Raw genomic sequence first — 27,846 nt, 5'->3', positions numbered from 1 at the left:
GAAAATAAAACAGAAAAGGAAACGAAAAGCATCAAATCAGAGGGAATATAACCGAAGAGAACTTGTCATTTTGCACCGCCAACAATGGTAACTAGAAGTTAACTGATACCCTCTGGTATCGTTTAGAATAATAGGGGGGAAAGCAATGAGACCAGAGGGGCACAAGTATCTACCAACAATAACAACCCGTCTGAACCTAAGTATCACTCCCATCTTGATGAAAACCGAACTATGTAACAAAATATGCTACGGAACAACAACATCAGGGTGAAACTGCCAACTTAAATTACAAACACACCAAAAAATGAGCCGTTCTCTTTGCAACTACAGGCAAAGTTGCTCAACTGCTGAAACAATCTGCGCAGGTTGAACTAAAGTCCATTCCTCCAAGGTTCCTGCATATGGGGTTGGCACATCCTGTGACGACAAACAAACAATTGGAGCATCTAAATGGTCATGGAAATTTTCGTTAATAGCTGCAGTCAAGCTGGCACCAATTCCACCGGTGCGCATGCACTCCTCCACAATCAGCACACGATGAGTCTTCTTCACTGAATTCCCAATTGTGTAAAGATCAAATGGCTTCAGCGATCTGATATCAATAACTTCAGGATCGTATCCATTGTTCACCAATGTCTTGGCAGCCTGCATTACATGATACCTCATCCGCGAATAAGTAAGAATGGTCACATGCTCACCAGGTCTAACCATCTCAGCTTCCTCAAGATTCAAAACATATTCTTCATCAGGAATCCTCTCCTTCAAGTTATAAAGTAGAACATGCTCAAATAAAATCACCGGGTTGTCACTTCTGATAGCAGCCTTCATTAAGCCCTTGGCATTGTAAGCTGTTGAGCATGCCACCATTTGAATACCTGGAATTGATTGGAAATAAGACTCAAGCCGCTGTGAATGTTCCGCTCCCAGCTGGCGACCAACTCCACCAGGTCCCCGGATGACAATTGGTATTTTAAATTGACCTCCAGATGTGTAGTGGAGCATCCCACAATTGTTAGAGATCTGGTTAAAAGCTAGGAGGAGGAATCCCATGTTCATTCCCTCAACAATTGGTCGCAGGCCAGTCATGGCAGCACCAATTCCCATGCCAGTGAAGGAGTTCTCAGCAATGGGGGTGTCAAGAACCCTGAGATCCCCATACTTCTCAGCCAGGCCTTTGGTCACCTTGTATGAACCTCCATAATGACCAACATCCTCACCCATCACACAGACGCAGGGATCTCTATCCATTTCTTCTTCAAGGCCTTCTCGTAGAGCTTCAAACAGCAAAAGCTCATGCCTGTGGATGAATGAGCACAGTTTATATATTTTAGTCCCAAAAGATCGATGGAATAGCAAACACAGAATAAACATCTCACCAAGGAGATAATTCATATACATAAGTGCTGAAGCAATCGAGATTTATGAGATACAATATAAATAACTTCAACAACCTATTAGTGAATTAAGAATTAACAACTTCAATGCGTACACAATTTAGTAATTAAGGCCCACTGTATAAGTGTGCTTTTGAAGAGGACCGTGGGATTAAGTTAGATAACACTACCCTCCATAATAATGTGACCCTATATAATATCCTCATTATTTTTTAATGCGAGGATAATACTCATCATGGGCAGTTTTAGAAACTCAAGATGCAACATTACACCTAAAACTGAATACAAGTTTTGATAATACTCCTATGGAGTGCATCTGTAATTCTCTTTACTTCTTCAATAGAATGTACTATTTTATTTCAATCATAACCGTACCAAGAATGTGGTTGTATGTGTACAAAAACAAAGAATAGAGTTCTGATCTAAACTGTCATAAGTTACAGTATAAAGTTGCTTGAACAAGCCCTGAATGCCTCTAAAAGTTTCTTATTGACTATATGGCTGCTTCTGATATAGCATTAGAGTATCCTCTCATTTAGTTCTCTATCTTTGAACATGAGGACATCTCTCTATCACTCTGAATCTGAATTTCCTTGACCTGCTAAATATTAGAGTTTGTTCTTTCATTTAGTTCTCTAGCATTGAACAAGAGGAAATGTCTCACTTAGTTCTCTAGCATTGAGCACGAAGAAATATCTCTCTCTTCTTCTCACATACACACACAAACCAATTTACTCATACAAGAAAATCTGCAAAAACCAAATGATCACCAGAAGAGGTACCACTTAAACCAAACAAAAGGAGTAAAGGAAGGAAAGTATAAGATCAATTGGAGAACAATGAACAACATAATTGGTATTTCCATCTGCATTTACTACCAGAAAAATGAAAACTTTCGCTAAAGTAGGCTCAGCACCATTTTGCCACCAAACAAATCATTTATTACAAACCTAAACTTATAGTTCCCCAATTCAGAAACAGACTTCTAGCTTCCCAATACATTTAACTTTTCCTCACACAAGTGCATTCAGGTAAAGTACCAAACGGACTCCAGCATTCAATTTCTAACAATAAAATCATCTTTGTCAACAACCATATGCATGTGCATGATTATAACAGTCCAAATCTTCTGCTATTGTGTATGCATGTTGAGGAGGGAAAATCATACCCTGGCTTGGAGCCCACAGCAGCTGATGCCTTTTCTTCCTTGGTCTAAATGATGCAAAAAAAAAAAAAAAATCGTCAGCATTCGTTCTACACATTCAAATAGTCACTAAAAAGCAACATGTTTCTGTGCATGTTTGTGCATAGGGTGAGAGGGAAATTTAAGACTTACAGCAACAGCATTAGTGACCACATTTTGAGCTCTCCTCTGTTGCTGGTTTAAACCAGTGTAACATTTTCCATCTGATCTAACAACAAAAAAGTTCCTTTTCTTCTCTGTAGCAAAGACCAAAAAAGAAAAACTTCATAAACACCCATGAGAACAATTGCCAAAGGTTACTCGAAGAGACACAAGATGGAAAAGGACCCAAAAATAAATCACTCCACCATGAAAAGAGAATGCAGGTACACTTTAGCACAGTAAAGTCTTGCAAAGGTCTCAGAAGTGAACTTGCTTCACTGGAACCACATGGATAACAGTTTATACAAAAACAAGAACTTAATTACTAAGATCCTGAATGACTTATTCCACCCAAAAGCAGAAGAACAATGGAGAATTGAATTAGGCAATAAATACTATTATGACACGGAATTTAGACCAAGAAAAATGAAAGCAACAAGAACAGAAATTACAAGAATTGCACAAAACTAAGAAGATTAGCCCTTAATTGAATAAAATGGAACACCCAGTTTCAGATCCATGCATGCCGTATCAATCTAAAAGCCACATAACTGCCAAAGCAGAGATCTCCACTAATGATGTATTCAGTGCTAGTATAAGATTTAAAACATAACAGAGTATACCTAAGAGTGATGATCCTAGAGATGACAAGAGAAATTTGTTGGAACTGGCACAAGGAGCTGCTGTAGATCCTATTCCTTGCACAATCGCAGCCATTTACTGCAAAAACATATTAGCTCAGCTTCCAACTATTAAGTACACAAGAAAATTTTCAAACTATGCATGTCAAGGAAAAGTACTAGTAAAGATGTAGACATGCTTATCATATACTGAAAAAAATCTCCATTTACAAGAAAAACTGACCAGGTACCCAGAGAACAAAGAGGACAGCAGAATAAATCAGAGTGAAAAGAAAATAACCCTTATATACGCGCAAAGCAGTATATGAACTACACAAAGGCCAAAAAAAAAAGTATCTTCTCTCAAATTCTCAAAAATGAACAAGGAAACATGAAAAACATCAAAGCTAAGAAAAAGAAAAAAGGAAATTCATTTAAATAAAGAAGAAGAGATGTTGCCATGGGATTTTCAATTTCAAGTCAACAGAGAAAAGCTGACTGAAGATTAAACTTGAGATTTACAAGCTCAAAATAGTAAAAAATAGGTAGGACTTTACCATACACCAAACAAAAGAAGGAAAAAAAAAGAAAAAAGAGATGGAAACGCAGACCCAAAAAAAAAGAGAAAGAATAAAATAAGTGACCCAGACAAGGTAGAAACTAGTTACCAGCAGAAAGTGAAATCCAACCAAGTTGATATAGCCATAAGGAGAAGAAAGAGAGGCCTATTTTGGAAACAGTTTGATAATGGCTAGATGAAAGGCAAGGAGAAATATAGAATGAGGTTTGGTCACTGTGGAAAGCTATCAAGAACGACAATCCTAGAGCACTACACACCTTTTGTACATACCCCAGGATACATACCCTATTGAGTAGACAAAGATTGGAAGCTATGCAACTTATCTTTAATGCATACTCTCAAGAATGGACAATCTTACTGGCCCATGATCAATGGGGAGTATTTTGGCACGGGAACCTCAAGTAACTAACACACTTATGTGTGGTTTCAACCAAAAAATAATTAGGACCACAGTTGTTTAACCTAAGAATGGCTGTTAAAGCAAGATACATGGTAAAACCAATCACTGACTTTGTAATCATTCCAGTGGACACCATACTTGAGTTCTCAAACGTGTGACCTGAAAGCACCCATGAATACAGCATATCCCCTTAAGAATTGGAAGTAACATAAGGTACCTCATTTTTGTTGAGAAAATAAATGATAATGGTTGGTCCTATAGCCTCATCTGGCTCAGACCACACAATATGAATCAATTGAAGAAATAGGAATAGCAGTTAGTGATACACATGATCGGTCACATAACTGGATGCTTCAGTAAATTCAACAGCTTAGCAACTTCTATTTAAACTCATCTAACTGATCTAGAACATATACCGTCATGCTTGGGCACAAGCATACAAAGACAGATTCTGAAAAAAAAAAAAAAGATGCAGAAAACATTAAAGTTTTAGTTTTGGCACTTCTGAACCTTTTGTGTACAACTGGCATGTAGTTTTCTGCACAAGGCATTAATAACTGGTTCAACCTCAAGGAAGGTGAAGCTACAATAACCAGATGATGATTGATTGAGTTTAAGTCAGTTATAGGATCAACAGAATAATAAATTGCCATTTTTCCTCAAAAAACTTTCATGTTTTTTATGAACACATTTTCCAATCACCTTTTTACCTCACATACATCAGATTGCTATGGTACATTTTTCTACAAAAAAAAAAAAAAATCCAAAAATTAGAAATCCAAATGGGCTCTAAGTTTCCTTTGGTTTTTTGGCTTTAGGTGAACCTTAGACTGCACAAGTATGCAACTAAATTTGAACTTTTGCTAACTAACATTTTGGGTGGTATGGAAAAGAATCAATGCTAATATACTTTTCTTGGTCTACCAACTGAAAAAATGGAAAAAGAAAGGGGAAAAAAGAATCTTTTCGAAGAAATGCAACAGAAAAATTCCTTCCCCACCACCACCCCCCCTTCTTCTTCAGGGCAGCTGGACTGGGCAACTGGGAACACAATCTTTAAAACTTAACAGCTTATTTCATATAATAATTAACTGCTAGCTATTCTCTGATCTTAAAATCAAAGAGCTTAAAATCTATTCCTGCCCATATTATTGGTTGTGAGTCAAATGCTAGCCAATTCAATAAATTCTGCCATCTTTACTATAAGTAGCAGAACTCGAGCATCAATTGAGTACAGAAAACAATCCAATCAGACTCATCAAGTCATGTCAAGGGTCAAATTCAAGTCCCCAAAAGGCTTGAGAAAATAAACAACTGTACAAAACCAAAACAAGAAAAAAAGGAACTGAACCAATAATTTAAGACATCGAGTAAAGCAAGCAAAACCCATCAAGAAAACCAAGCATGCAATGCAGGAGAGAAATTTGCTGGGAATATTACTTACGCTATAAAACCAGGTTTTGGAAAAAGAAAAGATGGGCCTTCTGCTGCTGTCCTGTCTTCTGGAGTTCTGGGGACAGCAAATGCAGTACAAAATTGGATGGATTGTTGAGGTAATTATCAATTAAACAGAAAAAAAAAAAAAAAAAAGAGAGACCAACGACAATAAATTTGTTGTGGGGAGTTGGGAGTAGGGATTGGATCACACCCCCCGGCCCCACCCACTCCGTCAATGTGATCTGATCCGATGGGGAATTCTGGACTGAAGGAAAGAGAAGAGCCAAGCGAAAATGTGAAAAATTATTAATTAAGGACACCAAGGAAATGAAATTGCTTTCTGGCCTCTATCTTTTTGTTGCAAATTTCTTAGGACCTGTCTTCTAAATAATCTTTAATCAAGTAGTAGTAGACTAGTAGTTGTTGTTTTTCCCTTTTTCTTAGTAATTGTAATTTGGAAAAAGTATTGTGCTTTTTATTATTGATTTATTATTTTCAAATTAATGCATTTTTTATTATTGAGGGAAAGGGAGGAATAGCGAAGAAAAATGAAAGTGTTATTAAAGTTTGGATTAATTTTTTATAAGAGAAAAAAAAATGCCATGGCCAAAATCATTTTGTTTTTGTTTAAAAGTAAATTGCAATATTTCTCAAAAAAAAAATGAGTGAATTGCAATAGAGCGAACAAATTTTTTTCCCAAATTTTTATCCCAATAAAATTACCTTTACTACTTAAATTGACATGTAGTTGTTTCAATTTTTTTAGATTACGTTGGTTAAATTGCTCTTAGTTTTAAACAATATTTCAATTTAAGCTGCATAATTACATGTTTCTAAAAAAGGCTCAACTTCTATTTTTCATAGAAGACTTGCATTATTTTTCCATCCAAGTCAATCTACGTGACGTGTACTTTAGTACGTGGAATTGGTAGTTGAATAACAAATATACAAAATTTGTGGGTGACTAACAAAAATTTATAAATAGAAGTTTATCTTGTTTTCTTTAAGGAAAAAACCAAAAGAAAAAAGTTTTTCTTTTTAACTTAAGTTTCCCAAAGAATCTTTGTAGTCTCTTATCAGTTTTTTAATAACTTTAATTACAGTAATTTCAAAAAATTTCTCAAAATTTTTAAATTACACACTTCAAATATCTAAAACACAAAAAAAAAAAAAAAAAAATTCCCATTCTCCTTTCTTCTTCTTCCTCCCCACATCAACCCACCACCATCTCCGATGCTAATCACCTCTTCCGATGCTGACCATCTCTTCTGGCGTTGGTGTCGACTGAGGTAAGGTTTTTTCTCTTCTCCCTCTTCCCCTCTCCTCTTTCCTCCCTATTTCCCTTTTCTCCCCTCTTTTCTGCCACCTCTCTTCCCTTCTCTCCCTTTCCCTCCTCCCCTACACAATCTAGCTGTGCGACTAGACAATATACGTAGGGGAGAAGGAAGAGAGAGATGTTGGTGAAGAGGGGAGAAAAATGGGAGAGGGAAGGGGAGAGGGAAGGGGAGGAGGAGAAAGGGAGAAGGAAGAGGGAGAGAGGAAAAAGTGAAAAAAAAATAATTTTGTGCTATTGCTGGCGCCGGCCGCTGGCGAAGGTTCCGATGCAAGCGCCTAACAATTGGTGAGGTGAGGAAGAAGAAGTGGAGAGGAAAGAAAAAGAAAATGTGAAAGAAATAAAGAAAAAGAAAAGGAAAAAGAAAAGAACTGAAAAGAAAAAGTTTACATCTTACAAAATTTTTCTATAACCTCTACAATAAGCTACAGTAAGATTTTAAATAAACACTCAAAAAATTCATTTGCAAAATGGGTATTTATCAAAAAAAAAATGAAAAAAAGAATGACAAAAAGGTTAAGAGCATTGGGATTGCCGATGGAAATGTTTGACATTGAAGTATGTGATAGAGCTGGCAATTTGTCCCAAGTCCCAATGGGCTACCCATGCCCAAAGGAACTTTGGGCGGGATGGGTATTATAATTTGGTATTGGGTTTAAGTTGGGACACATCCCAACTATACCCATTAATGAATGGGAAAGGATGGGAAATACTTGGGTACCCATTGGGCTCAAATGGCAAGGGCTCCGTTTGGATTAGCTGTTTTTGGTAGGTGTTTTTGAAATATTTTATTGTAGCAGTATATATGAAAAATTTTTACTATAAATTTTTTTTGAAATATTTGATATATTAATATGGATGGGATGTTTCTTGAGTTATTGTATATTACTGTAACATTGTATTTGAAAAACTTATTTTTTGAAAAAAAAAATCAATCCAAACGGAATCTTAGATTCAAAAATTATTTTTAACAATTTTTATAGTTATACCAGCGAATATAATCTAGTAGTCTTCCTAGTCATTATCCACAAGAATTTCCAGCATTTCAGTTAGTTTAGACCTGTCATCCTTGGACAATGATAAGAATAAATATTCAACATCCTAAGGACCTTGGCCATCTTGATATATGTTGGAATATGGCTGTATATCTATCTTTTCCTTTATTTGTTAATCCAATTTTTGGTGGGAATCTTGAGTATAAAGCACTTGCATGTTTATTTAATAAAACTAAAAGAAATTTAATAAATCAAAAATATTAAAATTATATAAAAATAAAAAATGAATTAAAGGAAAAAAAATATGTAGAAAATGGATTTGGGTATTGGGCGGGATCAATCTAAACCCATCCCAAAATGATCCCGCCCAAGTTAGTCCCAAAACACATATGGGTAAGGTTGGGCCCAAACCCATATGACTCGGTTCCATCTCAAACCCAAGCAAATCCCGCCCATCCCGCCCATTTTGCCACCTCTAGTATGTGACCAACCATTGTAACTTAATCTAAAAAAATCTCTCAACTAACCGCAGATAACACACACACCCAGAACCTAAGCCAATTCCAAAGCCCAACCCAAAAGGCATGCTGACTTTCAAGCCACACTGAGGAACTTAAGTTCTACGCACACACACCACTCACAATCGATGTGGGATTGAAGGAAAGGGGGAGGGGAAATCTAAAAAAATTGATGCAACAATAGTAGCACAAAAATTGATGCAATAATAGTAGCCCAAAACACACAAAAAATATTTCCTATCCTCTTTTCTTCTTCTTCCTCCCCACATCAATCCACCACTACCTCCGACGCCGATCACCTCTTCCAATGTCGACCATCTCTTCCAACACCGACTAATTTAAGTTTTTTTTCTCTCTTCTCCCACTTCTTCTCCTCCTTTCTCTCTCCTGTTCCCATTTTCTCCTTTCTTCTCCACCACCTCTCTTGTTCCCTCTCCCTCCCCCCACCACCCTTCCCTCCCCCCGTCCAATCTGGCCGCGCGACCAGGCGATCTACGTAGTGGGGAGGGGGAGAGGGGGGGGAGGAGAGAGGTGCTGGGGAAGAGGGAAGGAGAGGAGGAGAGGGAGGGGAAAAGGGAAAGAGGAAAAAGCGGAAAAAGCGGAAATTTTTTTTTTTGTTGCTACTCCACAGTGCCCCGCAATTGGTGAGATAAGGAAGAAGAAGTGGAGAGGAAAGAAAAAGAATAGGAGAAAAAAAGAAAGAAAAAGAAAAGGAAAAAGAACAAGAAAGAAAAAGAAAAGAACTGAAAAGAAAAAGTTTTACATCTTACAAATTTTTCCTACAACTTCTACAATAAATTACAGTAAAATTTTGAATAAAAACTAAAAAAATTCATTTGCAAAATAGGTATTTGTCAAAAAAATAAAAAAAAATGGCAAAAAGGTTAAGAGCATTGGGATTATCATGGAAATGTTGGACATTGAAGTATGAAACCAATGATTGTAACTTAATCTAAAAAAATTGATGCAACAATAGGTTTTAAAACATAATTAGAAAAGGTTAATACAAATCTTATGAAAATTCGACCGTGTTTGGATAGTTAAGTTTTGTCAAATAATACTTTGTTTGCATCATAAATTTATTTTTCAATTTACTTTTTTATCTCACGTATATCACATCATAAAAAGTGTTACATTAATTATTTCAAATAATATGTCAAATGATCTCTTATCCAAACATTTGTATCCATGCCTAATTGGTAAAACAAATGCAATTTTTTTTTTTATGAGTGTGTGTATCGAGTAGTAGTGTATATTTTCTTTTAAAAAATTAGCAAAAATTTTCGATACAATAAATTATGAAAAAGTTGTGCACTCTTTATTAATTATAATTAATCAACATGGTGATGTCTTCTTCAATAAATTCTTCCATAAAAATGTGTTGGACAAATAAAACTTTGTCACATGAATATTAATATTAATTTGCACTTTAAAAAAATATAAAATTGCATTTCTCAAAAGAAAAAAGAAAAAAAAAGAAAAAGAAAAAGAAAAAAAGGTGGCATCAATCATTCCTTCAAATCCACATTTCCGCCTAAATACGAACAAAATTACACACACTCACACACTCAGTACTATTTTGCTCACTGGTCTTCCACTCCTATATCTCAATTTCCTTCAGATGAACCGGATAGTAATGGTGGATTCCGACTTCCCACCGGAACCGCCGCCGCCGCCACCGCAATACCCTACCCTACCACCGCCAGGTCCACCGCCACAGCCAACAGTCGTCGGGACTGCTGGCGGAAATGGTGGATTTTTCAGGCGGAGGCCGAAAGTTAGGGTCACCTCCGAGTACGACAGTGAGAGCTCGGTGTTCTTCCACAAGATCTCCTGCAAGTTGCTGGATAGCTTGGCCAAGTTGAAATTCTCGTTTCAGAATGACGGCAAGGGGGAAATCTCCGACCCTCAGCTGGCTTTTACTTCCAAGTACTTGTCTCTTAACTATGATATCGAGGAAAAAAACGCCCTTGTCAACGGAGGTTTTGATGTTGGACCTGCTCTTCAATTCAAAGCCACTCATGACGTCAAAGTATAATATTACTGCCATTTTTTTTTTTGTATTGCAGTAATTTTGCTTCATTTTTCATGAATTAATTTGAATTGTTGCCATGAATTAGTTGACTTAAATAATTTCACCATGGATTTTAGACCTAATGGGCAGGACTCATGAATAGTTTCGGAATTATTACTAGTTGCTTTTACATACTCTGGCAATGAGTTAAATGGATGAAGTTCTAATAGTTACTGTAAACTGGCTTCTCAGAACTTGAGAATTTTAAGTGGAAAAGTAGATTCTTTTGTGATATATTCTTTTGGTCAAATATGCAATATTGCAGCTTTCTGCAGTTTGTTTTTGTGGGACAGGAGTTTGGAAGTCAATATTTGGATTCTCCTGTAATTGGTCATAAAGTTTGTTTTTGTGCTTGTAATTATTGAGAGTCGAGTTATGTGATAAGTCAAAAAGTGACATGATTAAGTATGAAACTAAAAGCAAGCTGTGTTCTCTGAATCAGATAATAAAGAAAGAGATTCTTTTGGGCCAGTAAAGATCATGTAATTCTGTGCTTTGATGGATAAACTAAGTTCAGCTTCATTTTTTCTGTATTCAACATCCCAATCTCCTCTTTTCCTTGTCTAAGTAAAAAATATACCTATTTGGTTACTACCATGATTTAGCAATGTTAACTTTCAACTTGAGCATTAATCTGTGAGCAAAGCTCGGATTTTCAACTGCTGTGGAAGTTAAAGATTTCACCTTATTTAGCTTTTGCTTCAATCTACGGTGTGATGTATATTTTTCGTGATATTTGAGGTGGAAATTTTGCAACCGGTACACGATACCTGTAATTTCTTCCCTTGTTTTCTTTCTGGGGTATATAGCATCTGCGCTATGCTGGTCTGTTTACACCCTTTATTTACTTCTTTGCAGGCTCAGCAAGGAGAGGTGTCAATGATTGCAGATCTTGTCACTCCAGGTTTGAAACTTGAGCTGTCATCCGCTGTTCCATCTGTTGGCATGGTGAGATTGGTTTGAGAGTGCTTTGCATCTGAAATTTATATCATGAGCCACATATTCTTGTGCTGTAGGGCATACAGTACAAATACATGTTAAGCTAGATTTCTTGGACTTTTTTTGCTTATATTGGTCATCAGTCTATGAAAATTATGGTATTTAAGTTTCATTCTTCTGCTACTGCAGCCTAGAGCAACCCTTAAGTTTCCACTAGGCGAATTTTCATTTGAGGAGAAAGAGGAGGATGAAGAGGAAGAATTAAAGAGGAGGTTATCTGTTAGTGGGATATTCAAAACTCAAATGCTAGATGGGATTTGTACTGCAGAATACAAGGACGAAGATTTGAGTTTACGCTATGCCTATAAGGTAGTTTCCTCAAAATATTCTAATTTTCCTGTTATTAATTTTGAAAGGGTATCTACTTTTTCTCCTAATTTAGCTGATCATTTGTATCTCTTTACCTGATAGTTTAACAGTGAGCTTCTGATAGTTTAACAGTGAGCTTCTTACAAATTTTGAAGAACTCTATAACTAATTTTCTTCTAGAAAAAGGAAAAATCTGATTTAGTAATAAGTTGAAACATCCTGCCTTATATTTGTATATTATGTTCAATAGTAACTTGTTTTTTGCTATTCTTACCATCATAGGATGAGCAAATGGCATTCATTCCAAGAATTTCTTTGCCTTCAAATACAGTATCATTTGCTTTGAAGCGTAGATTTGGCCCTTCAGACAAGTTGAGGTAAGATCTCTCTCTCTCTCTCTCTCTCTAGCTCTCTACTATGTGGGCATGGACCGTACTTCTTATATCTTAAGACCATTTATGCTAACTGAATTTAAACACGATACCCAGCAGTATTTATTAAGAAAGGAAAAGAGCAGATACTTTTATGGTTACCGATATAGTGAAAAAAACATTTAACTTTGAGTATGTAATCGCGAAAGTGCAAAAACAAGTTATGTGAAAGTTCTTGGTTTAGTACATTGTCTAGCTTGGGAGTATGGTGTATTTGAGAAGTAAAGCTGTATTAGTTGGCCAAGGTTCTGCTTAGCTGGTGTCATTGCTTCGTTCTTGTCTTACACTTCTTGTTTAACTGAAATCTACTTAAGTATGATCATGCTGCACAATGGTTCAGAATTTATGACATATTGAAAGCACAGAAAGACAGATGTTTTATTGGATAACTTGGTATGTCATTGATGGCTCTGCTTGAATTGTTCTGTATTTTGACCCCAATCAAGCGGAACCTATTTTCAATTGTATTGTGAAATGGTGCAGTTCAAACAGGAACTTATGTAGAAATTCTTATCTGATTATTGACAATTGTTAGTCCGCACAAAAGTAAGGGTATTTCTGTCTAAAGAAAAAGTAGTACCCACAAATTTAAGGCTCACGAAACAAGAACATAGAAATGGGTGATGACAAAGAAATGTGTTTATTCTTCTTTTGATGCTTTGGTGTGACAGAAATTGATATTAGTATCCCAGTGAATCATGCTTTTATGTTTATATGTCTTAATTATTTATGTTTGATGCTTCCTCTGTTGTCAATAGAATAAAACTGAATCAATTCTTGATTGGTGCTCATTATGGATTTTGATACTCCACATGGACAGTTACTGGTATAATTTTGATTCAAATGACTGGAGCACAGTGTATAAACACACAGTTGGCAAGGACTTGAAATTTAAAGCTGGTTATGATTCAGAGGTGCGACTTGGGTGGGCATCTCTTTGGGTAAGTGTTTTATTTTTCTGCACTAATTTCATTGTCTTTGGCTGCTAATTGTTATGCATTAACTTAACATAAAACATCATTCTAATTGTCTGAATGTTGGCTCTAAGTGTAATTACTCATTCAAAATGTTGGGTGAACGTTCAAGTTGAGCCAGATTAGTACCTCGGAGATATCCTACCACATAAAACAAATTGTGCTTGTGCTTCTTTCTCATCTGGCTAGAATGTGGGCATTGGTTTCATGAAATATTTTCTTATTCTATTTCCTTGAGAACAATGTGTTGATCTATTAATCGGTCAGAAATAAAATAGTAACTATCCCTTATCTTCTATTTTACCTCTTCTAAATTATATTTGTGCGTATATTTCTTGTCAGACAGTCCAAAAAACAAATGAGAAAAAGCTTAGGATGCAGAAATTAATTCAAATCGAAATACATGTTCTATTTCAACTGATGAGATCAGCAGCATATTTTTGAGTGTATTAGAAAATTAGCTCCTGCTGACTGCGAGATGCCATATCACGCCACCCTTGCCACATCGTTGTTTTCTTCTGTTTCCACTAGTAGCCAGTGTTTAAGGAGCTTCATTACATTAGCCTACTGAGCTTCCTGTTGATTTGCTTATGCGTGAGATACATGGTACATCGCAAAGGCCCATAATTGTATGGTTAGGTTGTCTTCTGCTTCTTTGGGATTGTTCATCAACACCTTGGTTTCTCATAGTGAAACTTTGGTACGCCAGAGTTGAGCTTTCTAATGCCTTGCATTTAGGTTGGAGAGGAGGATGGCAAAGCTAAGACTGCTCCCATGAAGATTAAAGTTCAGTTCATGCTCCAGGTGCCCCAAGATGACATCAAATCCTCTGCTTTGATGTTCCGTGTCAAAAAGAGATGGGACATATGACTTTGATGGTTGTACAGTGATGATCTCTTAAATTTTCACAGCAATGATGAACGTGGTGTTTCAAGTGGTGGTGCAGCCTAGAATATATTTGTTGTAACCATAATTGTGCTATACCAAACAGGTCACCATATTGGGTAGAAGATTTATCTTTATTATGATAGAGACCTGAAAAAGAAATGATCAAGCATTTTGCCTTGGATAATTTCTTTGATGATTCTTGGTTGCAGTTGTTGACATTCAATTGTATATCCGACAATGGAGTACTCACCTTTTCCTAGTAGCTTCAAGTTCATATTTAGCTGGTTGCTTGGTTGAAACTTGGCTATACAAGTTGCAATTGAATCGAGTTAACTTGTCGCTAGATTAACCTGTACGTGCATTTTTCCTAACGCAGCAGAATAGTTGGAAGTTGAATCTGAAAGAATGATGTTTCAATTGAAATACTTAATTAAATATGCACCCTTGCATTAAGGTCTACATTAGATGAGTAGACTCCGCTTAACTGTAACATGTTTGGTTCCTTATTGGACATAATTTAGCTCCAAAAGAGGGGGAAAAAGTTCTCAGACTAGGGTTGTAAACGAGTCGAGTCGAGTCGAGTTTTGGACTTATCGAGCCGAGCTTGACTTAATAACAGGTAAGCTCAAGTTCGAGCTCGACAAGCCAAGAAAATTGTGCTCGAGCTTGACTCGACCAAAGAAAAGCTAGACTTAAGCTCGAGTCGACAAGGTTCGCGAGTTGTAGTTTGATTTTTGGCTCACGAGCAACTCGAATTGTCAGCTCGTAACGTAGCTCGAATTTCTGACTCGTGAGCAGCTCGTTAGCTTGAGTTTTTGGAAATTAATCTAATAAAAACAACAAATAGATTTTTTTCTTACTAAATAATAAAATATTATGGATATATATGTAATTTTACTATTTAAAAAAATAATAAAAATATATATACTTGAACTCGCGAGCCGGCTGACGAGCTTAATATTTTCAGCTCGAGTTCGAGTTAGAACTCGAGTCGAGCGCTTACGAGCGGTTCGGTTCGTTTACAGCCCTAGTTGCAAAGTAAAATAAGCCACTTTAAAGTTGAGAAAGCATGGTTAAATGTGTCTGCTTCATGCAACTTTTCTGTGCTAATAATTAATAAACTTAGAAAGTTGGAGGCATTTTCAGCTAAAACAAGTACTCAAGTAGCCAGTCAAATTAGTAAAACAGAGAGGAAAACGTCTGATGAAGAAGTTCAATGGCATTCTTAAGATAACCCATGATTGAAAACATATCTCCTAAGCCATGCCACTTCTTACCTGTGTTTATTAACATATCAAATGTATATTTGACTAATTAAGAAGCTTTTTTAACATGATATTACTGAAAAAGTGATGGATATAAATTTCTTTCAGATATACACACCATATTTATATGTGGGTTATTTAGACAAACATAAAGTTTTTTTTTTCCTTTTTTCTTAGATAAACATAAAGTTGAAGAAAAAAAAAAAGAAAGGATTGATGTTCTACTTTTGACCTTTTTAAGTGAATTTTGTTGGTAAATAATCACGAAATTACCATAGTTGTAATCTTACATCTTGATCTTTTGCTCCATTAGTGGTACCTCTTAAGTGTTTTGTTTAGTGTATATTTATCTAGTATTTGCAATGCAACATATAGATTTTTTTTAGAGCTAAATTTTTTTTTTGTCTTACCATTCATCTTATATTAAATCACTAACAGTGCGCTTAAACAACAGTGTTTACCGTTTAGTATATAATAATTAAAAATGTTAAAGAAAAGTTTACGACAACTTTTTGGTTGAGAAGGTAAATCCCAAATAATCCATAGAAACAAAGATCAGCAGCACTTCAAGAAGAAACAAATATTTTTCAATCATCTTTTACCTCATATACATTAAATCGCTATAAAATAGCAAAATTTCTATAAAAACTCTAAAAAAAATAGCAATTCAAACGGACGAAATCACTACAATATATATACAATTTTTTAACAAAAACTTAAAATTATATTTTTCTAAAAAAAACTCCAAAAAAATAGCAATTGAAATGGGACGTAGATAACGGGGGTGGTGTAGTAGGACTGTAGGAGAAATGAAGAAAAGTAAAATGGAAAAGCTGCTACCCTTTTCTCAAATTCCACCTCTCCTCCATTCTATCGACTGTCTTTTTTTCAACAGCCTGAATCAGACTTTTGTTGTTTTATAAACCTAATCCCAGAATTAACCTCAAAAGCCGGCAACTCTTGAGGCAATCCCAGGGACTTATATCCCAACCCAAACCCAACCCCAACCCCGATGTGGGACAAATGTACCTATAGGGGGGACCTGCTGCTAAGTGGGATACTACCACCCAATACCCTTTCAACCCAATACTGTCATCAATCATCAGCAGTATATTATCGTCTCCTCCACACGTACACGCACTCACACACTCGTAAAAAGGGATTAAAAAAAAAAGGGAAAAAGGGCTCTCCAGTCTCTTGCTTGGAATAAACAAACCAAACAAAAGAAGGCCGGGCTGCGGGCAGCAGCACAAGTCATAGGGAGGGAGTGGTAGCAGATAGCTCGTCAACAAAAACATACAGCCAAAAGCTGCCAGCCTGCCTCCGCAAAGTCATCCAAATTTTCACCCAAAACCAGACAAAGCATTCGTTTCAGCAGTTCTGTGCTGCTGCTGCAAAGCATAGGCTAATCAGGCGGAGGCCACAAGCGAAAATACAAAGAGTTCTTGAGAATCAGTATAGAGCATATACAAGAGTTCTATCGAAGGAAGAAAGGAAATTTAGCAAGAAAAAAATAATAATAATAAATAAAGAGAGAAGACTGTGAGAGATGACCACATCTTTATCATTGAGGCTGTTGCTGTTGCCTATTCCTCATTCTTATCCACTGGCCTGTGCTTTTTCCCCTTTGGGTTCTTCCAAAATCTCTCCTTTTCCCCACCCGAACAATCCCTTTTCTGCATTGGACTCTTCTTCATCCTCCTGTGGGAGATGGGCTTCTTTCCGCAAAAACAAGGTAGGATTTTTCGACTTCTTTTTGCTTTCTTTATTTTGATATTTGCATTTCTGTGAAGCTGTAAGTGGGAAATGGCGTTTGTATCTGTCTAGCATGCCATTTATGGGGTTCGAAGGAATGTGAGTTTTATTGCGTTTCGTTGTTCTTGAGGGGCGAAAAGGGAAAAAGAAAAAGAAAAAGAAATAAGAGAATTGGGAAAAAAAAACAAAGGAGGGCTTTTTGCTTTTGTTCCTGGGGAGGGAGGGGGTTTGAGTGAAGCTTTATGGCATTTTAATTTTCAGTGATTTGGAATTCGGATGCTTTGAGCAGAACAAAAACGTTTATTTGTGTAGTAATTTATGGGTTGGATTTGCTTTGTTCTGGATAATTTGTGGGGTTTTAAAATGCTGGGCAAGTGTAGTTTTTACCGCTTCATTTTCTAAAGTTCGTACTTTTTTCTTGGTTTTTCTAGCTGTGCTTCTCTATGTCCGAGATTTTGTTTTGTTCTCCTTCGTGAAACCTGAATTTTTGTGTGAATGTCTGTGTTGGAACCCTGCAATCAAATGGCACGGTTCCATAATTTTCTACATGCCTGAGTGTCATGCGTACGTCAGTTTGTATAGATTTATTGTTTCTCCCGGCATTCCTTTGAATAACTTGGTATTGTTTCTCAAGCGATGTTTTTACTATGATTTATCAATGTAACAAATCCTTATTTTTCTTCCATAACAGAGGAAGTTTCTGCTACATTTCTTTTGGTCCTTTTGCGTGAAATATATTCATCTTTTAATTGGTAGAATTAGTTGACTGAGAAGGTCAATTAGTCTTGCATAGATTTCTGTAGTTGAGGATTTAAAGATGAATTAGAAATTAGGTGGAGATTCTTTGGTAGGTGTTGCTGCATTGATCTGAACAGATATTTATTTTCAATCTGCTCAGAATTTGTGTGGTATATGAGTGCACTACTTTTTATGCAAAATTTCTATCCAAAGGGGAACAATACCACTTACATTGTTTTTAAATGGCTAAATGCAATGAATGACCTGAAGTTCCATTTTCTTGTTTTGGTTCCTCTAAGCTTAGGAAAGCGATATAATGTTCGTAAATTTTGGCCCCTTTTTTTTGGTTAGTTCTGCCTCTGAGCATTGGTTTTAATGATTTTTGGGCACTGACGTGCTCAATTCTTCAGCCGTGAGATGCTTGATATCTTCACAAGCTGGTTCTTTCCCCTTTGTTTTAGAAATTTCAGCAGTAAATGCAATTGCAATACATTTAGTACACCTTTCCATTTTATTTTCTCAGGCGAAGGGGGCCAGAGGAGGGGGAAGGGAAGACAATTGAAAAACTTATAGGTTGGAAGGATCAAAGTAGTGGCTTAATGAAGTAGATACAAGGCTACTCTGGGCTGTTAGATAGTTATCTGTCAGACTATTAGGTATAAGTGCAGTTTGTGCCGGAGTTGCAAGTATTCTGTTGGCTGTTTGAAAAGAGAGATTTTGTTTTCTATTCCTGGTAAGGATATTTGAGCCAGTTGCTGCAAACTTATGTTATGTCATGATGGCATACTTGATCCATGGTTTAATAGCAACTAGAATGGAATGACTAACTTTACATTGTGACCGATTATTGGTCTTACATGACAAATGCACTTTGCTGGGGGTGCTTGGGTGTAGAACGCATTAATTTTCTTTGTAGTTTAGTGGTTTTAACAAGTTTTCTCAAACAACTTTGCTTTTGAAAACTGAGAATTTCTCATTAGAAATGCTATTCTTGCAAGCTTGAGCTTCTCTTATTTCTTTATACGCATCAGTTGGTTTTCACTAATGATTTACTACCAGGGAACTCTCTTTTCTATGTGCTGATATAGTGGCTTTATGGATATGAGAAAAGACATCAAGGTTCTGAGGGCGTGAGAGATGAAGATGATCATCGGGTGCAAATGTATGGTTCTGATGAAGAGGTCAAAACTCAGATTCCAACTCAAGCCCAATCTATTGTTGAAGGGTCAGGAGCAGTTCTGCTGTCTGAGTACAAGCCTGCCCCTGATGTGGACTACATACAGGTTTAGTATATTTAATGTGCAAAATGAGGTTCAGATGGCAAGGAGTTTTGACCACAATTTTTCTTTACACCACTTAAACAGTATCAACAATTTATTGTTACTTACTTTCCATGTACCTCTAATGGGATCACCATTTTGCATTGTAATCTTTCAAGCATGCCCTACTTTAGGCAAGAGAGCATGCAGAATGACCTTAGATAGTTTTCATGCCTATGTGTGGATAAATTTACTTGACTCGTTTCAACAGAAGAATTGGTTAGATAGGATGTCAATATAAACTATTGGCAAAGCATTTACACTTTCAGTGTTTAGGTTTTCAAAATTTCCATTTGTTTGTAAGTTGCAAATCCTCACAATAGATGTACCTTTCGAAAGGCTACATAAGAGAGTTTCTTTCACTAGTTTGATAAAGGCCCTCTTGCTTCAACTTTGAGTATTCAACTTCAAGTAATCATTACTTGGGTAAAGGCCCTTTTGCTTCAACTTTAAGTATTCACCTTAGTGAGCAGAAAATAAATCAGAAAGATAAAGAGACAAACTTGATTACAACTAATTACTCATTTCCTCTTGGTATCATTGAACTTCTGGCGGGTTTGTCGAGTCTTCAGGTTTTAGATTGTGTTGGAAGGTTGATATGAATGTCTTAACATCTTCAATGCTTTTGCAGATTCACAACAACTTATGTGAATATTCTTTTGTGTTCTTAGGAGTTACTAGCAATTCAACAACAAGGCCCAAGGGCTATTGGGTTCTTTGGGACAAGAAATATGGGATTCATGCATCAGGAACTTATTGAAATTCTCAGCTATGCATTGGTCATAACGGTATTCTGTAGCTTGAACCAATTCATGAAATGATAGTCGACTATTTCAGGCTGTTGAGTTGGTCATTCCTTTTGTCCTTTCAGCTAGAATGAGTATGGTGTAATTAGTATGCTCTTCTGTTTCTATTTCCAGAAGAACCATATTTTCACATCTGGAGCATCTGGAACTAATGCTGCTGTTATTAGAGGTGCTCTTCGTGCTGAAAAACCAGAGCTTCTCACTGTTATATTGCCTCAAAGTTTGAAAAAGCAACCTCCTGAGAGTCAGGAGTTATTGGCTAAAGTAAGAGTTACTGTCTTTGCTTAATTAGTATTTTCTTTTCGGCATCTGTGTTTCTTCTCTATCCTTCTGCTTTTGCTCATCTCTCCTTTTTTTTTTTATAAAAAAAATTTATTCTTTTACTTGCAATTGGTTGTCTTTTAAGCTGGTAGAATCGCCACAATGTGAGACAACAGGCAAAAATGTTTTTTGTCTCTCACCTTTATGATCTCTCTTGAATTTTCTCATTTGTGATTCTTTAGGAAGAAGCGCTACATGTTATACAAATTTTCTCCCAGAAATACGATGTACTGGATGTCAAAAATGGAAAAAAGGAAGCCATGATATAGGTTGCAAATCCTTGTATGAGCCAAAGTTTGCCATAATTTAGTATATTTGGTCATTAAAAGGTGATTTCACTTTTGTTGTTGTTGCACACATGTAGAGTGCGCCTTGATGGTTATTACACTGGATCAAGGCTCTTGTTTTCTGTAAAGCTGCAAAGAATACATGCATATGTTTCATCTTATCACCTGATGGCCTTACCTTCATGACCACCATCACCTCATATCATCTGGTTCATTACATTGAAATATGGGATGAAAAGTTGGTCCAAAATTGCAGGAAGTACAAAAGTTTGACACTGAAAAATCTCTGTAAGGAACTTTTGTTAGTACTAGATAAACTAGAGAATTTACTCTGGCTTTTTCTGTGCTGGAGTATCCTGGGTACAGCTTGAGCATTGAAGCACCTCTTTTAAATAGTTTGTAAGTCAATAAGTTTGCTTCAGCTTGTCAGTTTCAGGCTTGATTTAGCTATCCCATGATGGTTGATTGTATGCTAAAGCTACAATTTTACTGGTCTTAGACTGACTTGGGGTTTATAATCTTTAAAAGTCAGGAATAGAACAGGGGTTATCTATTGATCATTGTCATGGTTGATAACTTGATTGCCAAATTGCTCAATACAGTTCCTCCTGAGGGGATTCCAGCACTTCTCCAATGACATAATGGAGACGAAATTTATTCAAACATGAGAACACGCCATATATGTCTGAGGAAGTGAACATATGCTTTATGCATCAGGCAAAACTAATTTAAGATGCTTTTACGTGACTAATGAGAGTGATAAGTTATTTAAGTCATTCCTAATATATTACTTTCTTAATTTGCAGGTTCAAAATGTAATAGAGAAGCCTCATAATGATCATCTTCCACTTATAGAAGCCAGCAGGTACACAAGGGAGCCTACAGAGGTTCCCTTTCCTCTTGGCCTCAAATTTCTGAAAGTTATTTGCTCTTCCTTCTTCCTTTCCTCACCTTAAAAATTTTTTGTGTGTGTGTGTGGGAGGGTGTGGGTGGGGGGGGGGGGGCTTTAGACAACTGGGGATACCAGCAATGTCATTTGTTGAATGCTAGTTTCACAACCTGCTACCATTAACTCGATGGTTTGAGATTCCTCCCCTAATAACTTTTTCTTATGATACCTAATAGTACATGTAGATAGTTGGATGGCCTCTGGATTATGTATAGATACCTTATGAAGTTCATTACCAATTATCCTGGGTAGGGTACATCTTTAGCTTAAAACTGAAAAGTCACTGTAACTTATGATGTAACCCAAGATTTAAGCAGGGTTGTAACTAGTGAAAAAGGGGACTAATTTCAACCTATCTGACAAGTATTTGTTTTTATCTTTATCATTTTTATTTTTTATATTTTATTTTCTGGTATATCTAATAGACTTCCAAACTAGGTTACGTTAGTGTCTTCCCTTCCATTTGCCTAAAGAAGCATTTTAGTTAGGAAACGTAACACTGCTTTATGTTAAGAATCTAGTGGCTTCTCAAAGATAACCAAATAAAAGGATGCAGTAAATAAAGTTCTATCCAGTTATACTGGAAGTTTTACATACCAGTGCTTCTTTTGCTTCACTGATGGAAATCTGTAGTTTTGGTATTGAATTTGCAAGCATTTAAATCTAAACTTGTCATGATGAATGCAGGCTGTGTAACATGGATATTATTTCACAAGTACAGCAAGTTATTTGCTTTGCCTTTCATGATAGCAGACTGCTCATGGAAACCTGTCAAGAAGCTAAGAATATGAGGAAGATAGTTACCCTTTTTTACTTGGACTGACAGAGCTGCAATTCTTTTTATTTCTGTCAATATAAATTTTTGTTCCAAGGCAATTATTATCTTCGGTTTTTGGATTGGAAGGGCCAGACAGAACGGATTTTGTCTCTGCAAGTGGAACACTGCAGAGAAACGGCCGATTCATGGTTCGTATATTGGAAAGTAGAGGGCAGCTTCTAGTTGATTATATTTTTTCCAAGAGAAATTAAGAAATGCACTAAATCTAGCAAAGTGTTTCATAACACAGATGTTAGTGATAGGTCTTATCTGCAATACAGATCCTGTGTATATATATCCCTTTTGCTTCTTGGTGGCATACATTTATTAGAATTATTGATGAGCACTTTTTACATTTTTATGACTTGATGTGATTCAAACTTTTAATTCCACAAAACTTTCCATGACCTAGTATGCTTTCATGCAAGAAATGCTAGAATGATTTTATTTTTTTTTTTCATTTGGTTGCCTAGATCCACAATACAAACTTGTTGATCCAGACAAGCAAAATTTGATTCCTTAATTTGTTCTGGGCACTTAGCTGATGATCCTCTGTTCAGTGGAAACATACCAGTACGCTGAACCATTTCTTAGTTCCATCGACTTCCAAGCTTTTGTTCATGTTGGACGTTGCCGATTCACACCATTACTGCTATTAGCGACAGTGGCATAACATTACTCCATGGGGTCTGGCTAGGTTTGCAGGAATATTGGAGAAAATAGCACAAGAGAACAGATCGATGGTTAAGCATATAAAGGGCCATGTTAGTTAAACACTGCAATAATGTTGGATTTGGGGCGGGAATAGTCAACAGAGAAACCGTCCGGACCGATTGTGTATTTTGCACAAGGTGTAATTCAGTTTGCACATGATATAATTCACTTTGTACAACGTGTAACTATAAAACAAAATTTTGTGAATTCTATACATGATGTGAAAAACGATGTATAAGATAAACTCTGGATCTTACATCTTTTTTAGCCAAATCTTGACCATCAACCTTCTCGAACGGTTGCTTCCCTGCACCAAATCCAATAATGTTTTACCAAGGTTGACTATTTTCGAACTCAGGTTTCTCACTTCCTTTGCAGACATGAAGACTTGGCTAGCGTTTGGAGGGCATTATGCATTTTGCCAACATATTTTCTCCCACATCTTATTGGAATCATTTTCTAAATCTGAAGGTACAACTGCTGTTTGTACCTCAACTTCACAGGCAAAGCGAATAGTGTAATATCTAACTAGTAACCCCATCTTTTGAAACTAAACGAAGGTAGGAGAAAGAGTTAGGCAAACAAGATATAGACTTCATCTTCCATGATGGAAAGTTTATAGATGATCTGACTAGCATACATGGTAAGTCACACTTTCCCAGGTGTATTCCCTCCCTGCTGTTGCCCAAAAAAAAAAAAAGATATGCTGGTTTTCTATATCTCTGACTGAAATGAAGGTGACAAAGAAAATCACACTTTATAAAAGCCAACATGAGTATAGCATCTAAAATGAACCTATCTAGCATGGACATGAAAGCCATTGTCTTCAACTAAGAATAGCAAGTACATTTCAAATTACATGGAGTAACTGACAAATACTTCTGTACAGAAGTAAAAAATTATAAGTTCGTGACAAAAGTTTGACCATCATGCAAGTTTCCAAAGAATCCACTCATAATAAATCATACGAAAGATTGAACTACAATGTACAATTGAAGCTGCCAGTGGCCAATAAATAAAACTAGATTAGGGCTTCAATTGCCATCGTTATAGCAAATTTTGATATACATGTAGATCAGATGATGTCCGAGACAGCATGACAACTGCTCATTCAAGCAGGTAATGGCTCCTCCAGAACTGAAGTAAATTCAAAAACAATGTAGTTAAAAGCAGAGAGATAAAGAGAGGTAATGTTCCTCCAGAAGAGAAGAAAATTAAAAAGCAATATTGTTAAACAGGGAAAAAAAAAAGGGCAGAGAGAGAGAGAGAGAGACCTTTCTTCCGCTTGACATCTTCTTCAATTGCCTCTGCAATGGCTGGTGCTTTAGTTGGTACTTCAGGAAGATCTAATCTCTCTTCATCCTCCGGATGAGGTGGAACTGCAGTTGGAACTTCTGGCAGATCTTGAACCGTCATCTGCACAATTTTAAAACAATTCTTCAGGTTATCATCAGAGGCATCTATCTTTACATAATGCATGCATAAATCAAGAGGAAATTGGTCATGTGAAAGACAGCAACAAAAACAAATGAGATATAAAACTTAAAGAGAGCATTCTTGTAGCTTTATCTCACGGAGTATTAGGTGTAAAGAAAGCAGACAGGTGTCAACTGAAACTGCTAATACCAAGTACTTCTAAATCATGGGCCATCTAACTGCAGGATAATTGAGTTATGCTATTGGCACAATTTTTGCAATACCCCAAAATGCTTCCTAGCACCCAAATTTGAATGCATACCATTTATCGTATGGAACTAAAAGTAGGAAAAATCCTGGGATTCTGCTATCCATAAAATGATCATGAAGAAAAAGAAATTGCAGATATTTCTGATTTTTAAACCCTTTGGAGAAACAAAACAACGAAAGTAAAAAGCTTGAAATGTTCTGACCTCAGTTTCAAGATTGTCAAATTCCGCCAAAATTTCCTCTTCATCTTCTGCTGATAACTTCTCTCCCAATATTGCATTAATTTCCTATAAAGAAACAATACAGGTGTTATACCCCAGGTGGGTTTGAAACAATTATACCATACATGAATTGCAATATAATGCACTCCCACTAATAAATTCATTAAGGTCCACGAGCTATAAGAGACAAAGAAGAAGAAAGAAAGCCACTTCAATCCTGAAACACAAACTTGGGGAAGACAAGAGAAATGACGAAAAGGAATAACATGAAAACCATACCAGTGGACCAGTGCTAACCAACAAACACAGGTGAATGAAGTCGCATAGCAGTAAACGTACGAAGGAGAACTCTCCGAAACAAATAGAGAGCAGATGTAAATCTTTTCAATGCAGTTATTACACTTCACATTCATTAATGCTTTTGTTTAGTTAAGAAGCTTCCTCAAGTACACACGATTAAGAAGCTTCCTCAAGAACAGATGACCACCATCAATTTTAAAACTTCATTTATGAGCATTGTTTGTCTCATAAAGTGTTGCATATCTTGTCAAGTTTGGTGGCAGCTGAGAGCATGGCATAAGAATGCGAGTTGAGGCTTTCAAGCACAAGCACAAGATGCGATAAGTGGAGCTAGGGAGTGATGGAATGAATTTATATTGGGACGAATATGGATTAAGATTAGATATGAAAAGTACAAACAAAAATAATAGCACATGCAAGGAGAAAAAGAAAGCGAAAGAGGGTGATGGAATCTAAGAAAAGAACATTTGTTTTCTAAAACCCCCTTCTGTCCACTTAATATTCTTCCTCCCATCAAGAAAAACTGAAGAAGAGAACTTCACTTCTCCCTGATGTAATTTTTCTCACTCCTCTTGAGGTACTTAACATATTTAAAAGCTACAAACTGTTATTAGGACTACAGCCTACATATTTGTTTTGAGCAACCCAGCTATTTTGTAGGTTTACATGCAAACCGCCAGAACTGTTACCATCAGTTGGACCTTAGACTGACACTTTTTGTATTAACTCCTTTATGGCAGGAAAAGAATTTTCACATTATTAGCCATATACACACACAAACCCAAAAAAAAAAAAGGGTGGAAACACCTTTTTCTCTGTGACCATAAAACAGAAAAAACTTTTTTGAATAGAAAATCTTCTGACAGGAGAGCCTTTTCCATCTGAAATGTTTAATGTCCCACCGAACCAAGCCCAAAAGTCACATGGTCAGTTCTTGAACTATGAGAATGCATCTTCTCAACTTAATTGACATTAACCGTCATCTAGCGGCCATTTCAAACCAACAAGCAGGAATAAATTAAGTTCCAGATAAGAATAATAACAGATTCTAAGAGTTATCCCATAGGATACTTTGGTTATTTTTTTTTTTCAGTTACTTGGGTAAAATTTTAAATTATGCAGGAATTCAAAACCAACATAAGCACAAGACAATGGAATATAATCCACACTGATCTGGAAGACAACAGGAAAACACTGTAAACTCTCACATCTTGGTAGGCCTTTGCCTCGGCAGTGTCATCCATCAGTTTTTGAACATCATCCAAGTTGATCTCACTTTGTATTGCTTTAATTGCATTATTTCCCGTCTTCAAGCTCTCAAATACGGCCTTCTGCTTGCTTGTCAATTCGATATCTGCCAACTAAACCAAAATGCATGTTCAAGTTCTACACATTTGCAAATGAACCATCCACAAGAACACCACTAGATGGATGAACAATAAACATGCAAAAAAAAATAAATAAATAAAGAAGGAATCACTTACTTGCTGCTCAACATTAATGAGCCAGGTATCTACTTGCTTTAATAGTTCTTCCTGTACTTTCTTCTTTTTCAATGCTAGTAAGGCCCTATCTTTCTTCTTTTCACGAAGCAAGTCCCTTGCAGCTTGCTTCTCAGCCTCAATCACATTCTCCAGCTGAAATCAGCATACCACCAATGACGATGCAATATCACAAATTATGATGTGCATTTTCAATCACACACTGAATTTGCATTGTTTGATCCTAAAATAGTCGGGTTCTTTAACAAACCATCATCTACAGGTTCTGAATAACAGAACATGCAAAATCTTAAAAATATTGGATCTTTACAACACTAAAGGCAATCCCACAAGAAAGAAGGACAATCCATTTACGCCAACAATCCTAGCTTTCAGAAATCAAATTGCTCAAACATAATTAGTTCTTGACCAAGCTTACCTGCTGCTGGTATTGAGCAAGCTTACGCCTTTGGGTCTTCAGGGAGAGGATTGCCCGATCCACCTCTGTTATTTTTGGCTTCTTCATAAATACATTTCCCATTATTCAATCCCCTCTATCCTAAGACCCCCCAAAGAACAAGCAGAAAAATTGGCGATTGAAAAGCTGTTATTCCAATCCAATGAACAGTTATACCAATTAAAATCCAAACTTTGTACTTGACAGAAATTCTTTTACAACCAAACAGGATTGAAAGTCTGATTATGATGAGAACTCAAAAAATTCCTCAATTTTTGGAAGACCCCAAAAGAAAAGATAACAAATGAAAGAAAAGGCTAAAACCCAGATGCAGAAAAGTTTAACAAAGGGGGTTAGCTGCTGACTCCTGGGGTCTGGTGCTCAGCTGGGACTTTTTCTTTTCTTTTGGCATGGTTCTGAGCTTTGACGGAGG

The 27,846-nt window shown here is 36.4% G+C and overlaps 4 protein-coding genes across 7 annotated transcripts; 2 read left to right on the top strand and 2 right to left on the bottom strand.

Moving 5' to 3' along the window:
* Positions 1 to 48: 48 nt before the first annotated feature.
* On the bottom strand, positions 49 to 6,097 carry LOC113735210 (pyruvate dehydrogenase E1 component subunit beta-3, chloroplastic). Of its 2 annotated transcripts, none has more exons than XM_027262202.2 (6): positions 5,937 to 6,097; positions 5,784 to 5,849; positions 3,363 to 3,459; positions 2,731 to 2,834; positions 2,563 to 2,606; positions 49 to 1,297 (listed from the first exon to the last, which is right to left on the bottom strand). In XM_027262202.2, exons 3-6 carry the CDS (start codon positions 3,454 to 3,456, stop codon positions 325 to 327), a joined length of 1,215 nt encoding a protein of 404 aa, XP_027118003.1. In that variant the 5' UTR covers positions 3,457 to 3,459; positions 5,784 to 5,849; positions 5,937 to 6,097; the 3' UTR covers positions 49 to 324. The 2 variants fall into 2 exon arrangements, with proteins under 2 accessions (XP_027118003.1, XP_027118004.1); XM_027262203.2 differs by having other exon boundaries at positions 5,941 to 6,027.
* Positions 6,098 to 10,130: 4,033 nt separating this feature from the next.
* On the top strand, positions 10,131 to 14,559 carry LOC113735208 (outer envelope pore protein 37, chloroplastic). The gene is made up of 6 exons (XM_027262196.2): positions 10,131 to 10,654; positions 11,555 to 11,644; positions 11,825 to 12,004; positions 12,287 to 12,381; positions 13,256 to 13,376; positions 14,148 to 14,559. Exons 1-6 carry the CDS (start codon positions 10,244 to 10,246, stop codon positions 14,277 to 14,279), a joined length of 1,029 nt encoding a protein of 342 aa, XP_027117997.2. The 5' UTR covers positions 10,131 to 10,243; the 3' UTR covers positions 14,280 to 14,559.
* A 2,171-nt stretch (positions 14,560 to 16,730) lies between these two features.
* Positions 16,731 to 22,909, top strand: LOC113735207 (uncharacterized). Of its 3 annotated transcripts, XR_011842156.1 has the most exons (7): positions 16,731 to 17,297; positions 19,144 to 19,338; positions 20,046 to 20,162; positions 20,295 to 20,444; positions 21,391 to 21,505; positions 21,595 to 21,653; positions 22,425 to 22,532. XR_011842156.1 is itself a non-coding variant. In XM_027262192.2 (6 exons), the coding sequence occupies exons 1-6, from the start codon at positions 17,112 to 17,114 to the stop codon at positions 22,558 to 22,560; spliced, it is 843 nt and encodes a 280-aa protein (XP_027117993.2). In that variant the 5' UTR covers positions 16,741 to 17,111; the 3' UTR covers positions 22,561 to 22,909. The 3 variants fall into 3 exon arrangements, 2 of the variants coding, with proteins under 2 accessions (XP_071939723.1, XP_027117993.2); XM_027262192.2 differs by lacking the exon at positions 21,391 to 21,505 and having other exon boundaries at positions 16,741 to 17,297; positions 22,425 to 22,909; XM_072083622.1 differs by lacking the exon at positions 22,425 to 22,532 and having other exon boundaries at positions 16,732 to 17,297; positions 21,391 to 21,602.
* Positions 22,910 to 24,006: 1,097 nt separating this feature from the next.
* LOC140038326 (vacuolar protein sorting-associated protein 20 homolog 1-like) lies at positions 24,007 to 27,820 on the bottom strand. The gene is made up of 6 exons (XM_072083621.1): positions 27,396 to 27,820; positions 26,960 to 27,112; positions 26,684 to 26,836; positions 25,158 to 25,241; positions 24,543 to 24,684; positions 24,007 to 24,405 (listed from the first exon to the last, which is right to left on the bottom strand). The coding sequence occupies exons 1-6, from the start codon at positions 27,495 to 27,497 to the stop codon at positions 24,380 to 24,382; spliced, it is 660 nt and encodes a 219-aa protein (XP_071939722.1). The 5' UTR covers positions 27,498 to 27,820; the 3' UTR covers positions 24,007 to 24,379.
* Between the last annotated feature and the right edge of the window lie 26 nt (positions 27,821 to 27,846).

This window comes from Coffea arabica, chromosome 3e (assembly GCF_036785885.1).
Source record: "Coffea arabica cultivar ET-39 chromosome 3e, Coffea Arabica ET-39 HiFi, whole genome shotgun sequence".
Classification (NCBI taxonomy): Eukaryota; Viridiplantae; Streptophyta; class Magnoliopsida; order Gentianales; family Rubiaceae; genus Coffea; species Coffea arabica.
This window is presented reverse-complemented; position numbering and strand designations above follow the sequence as displayed.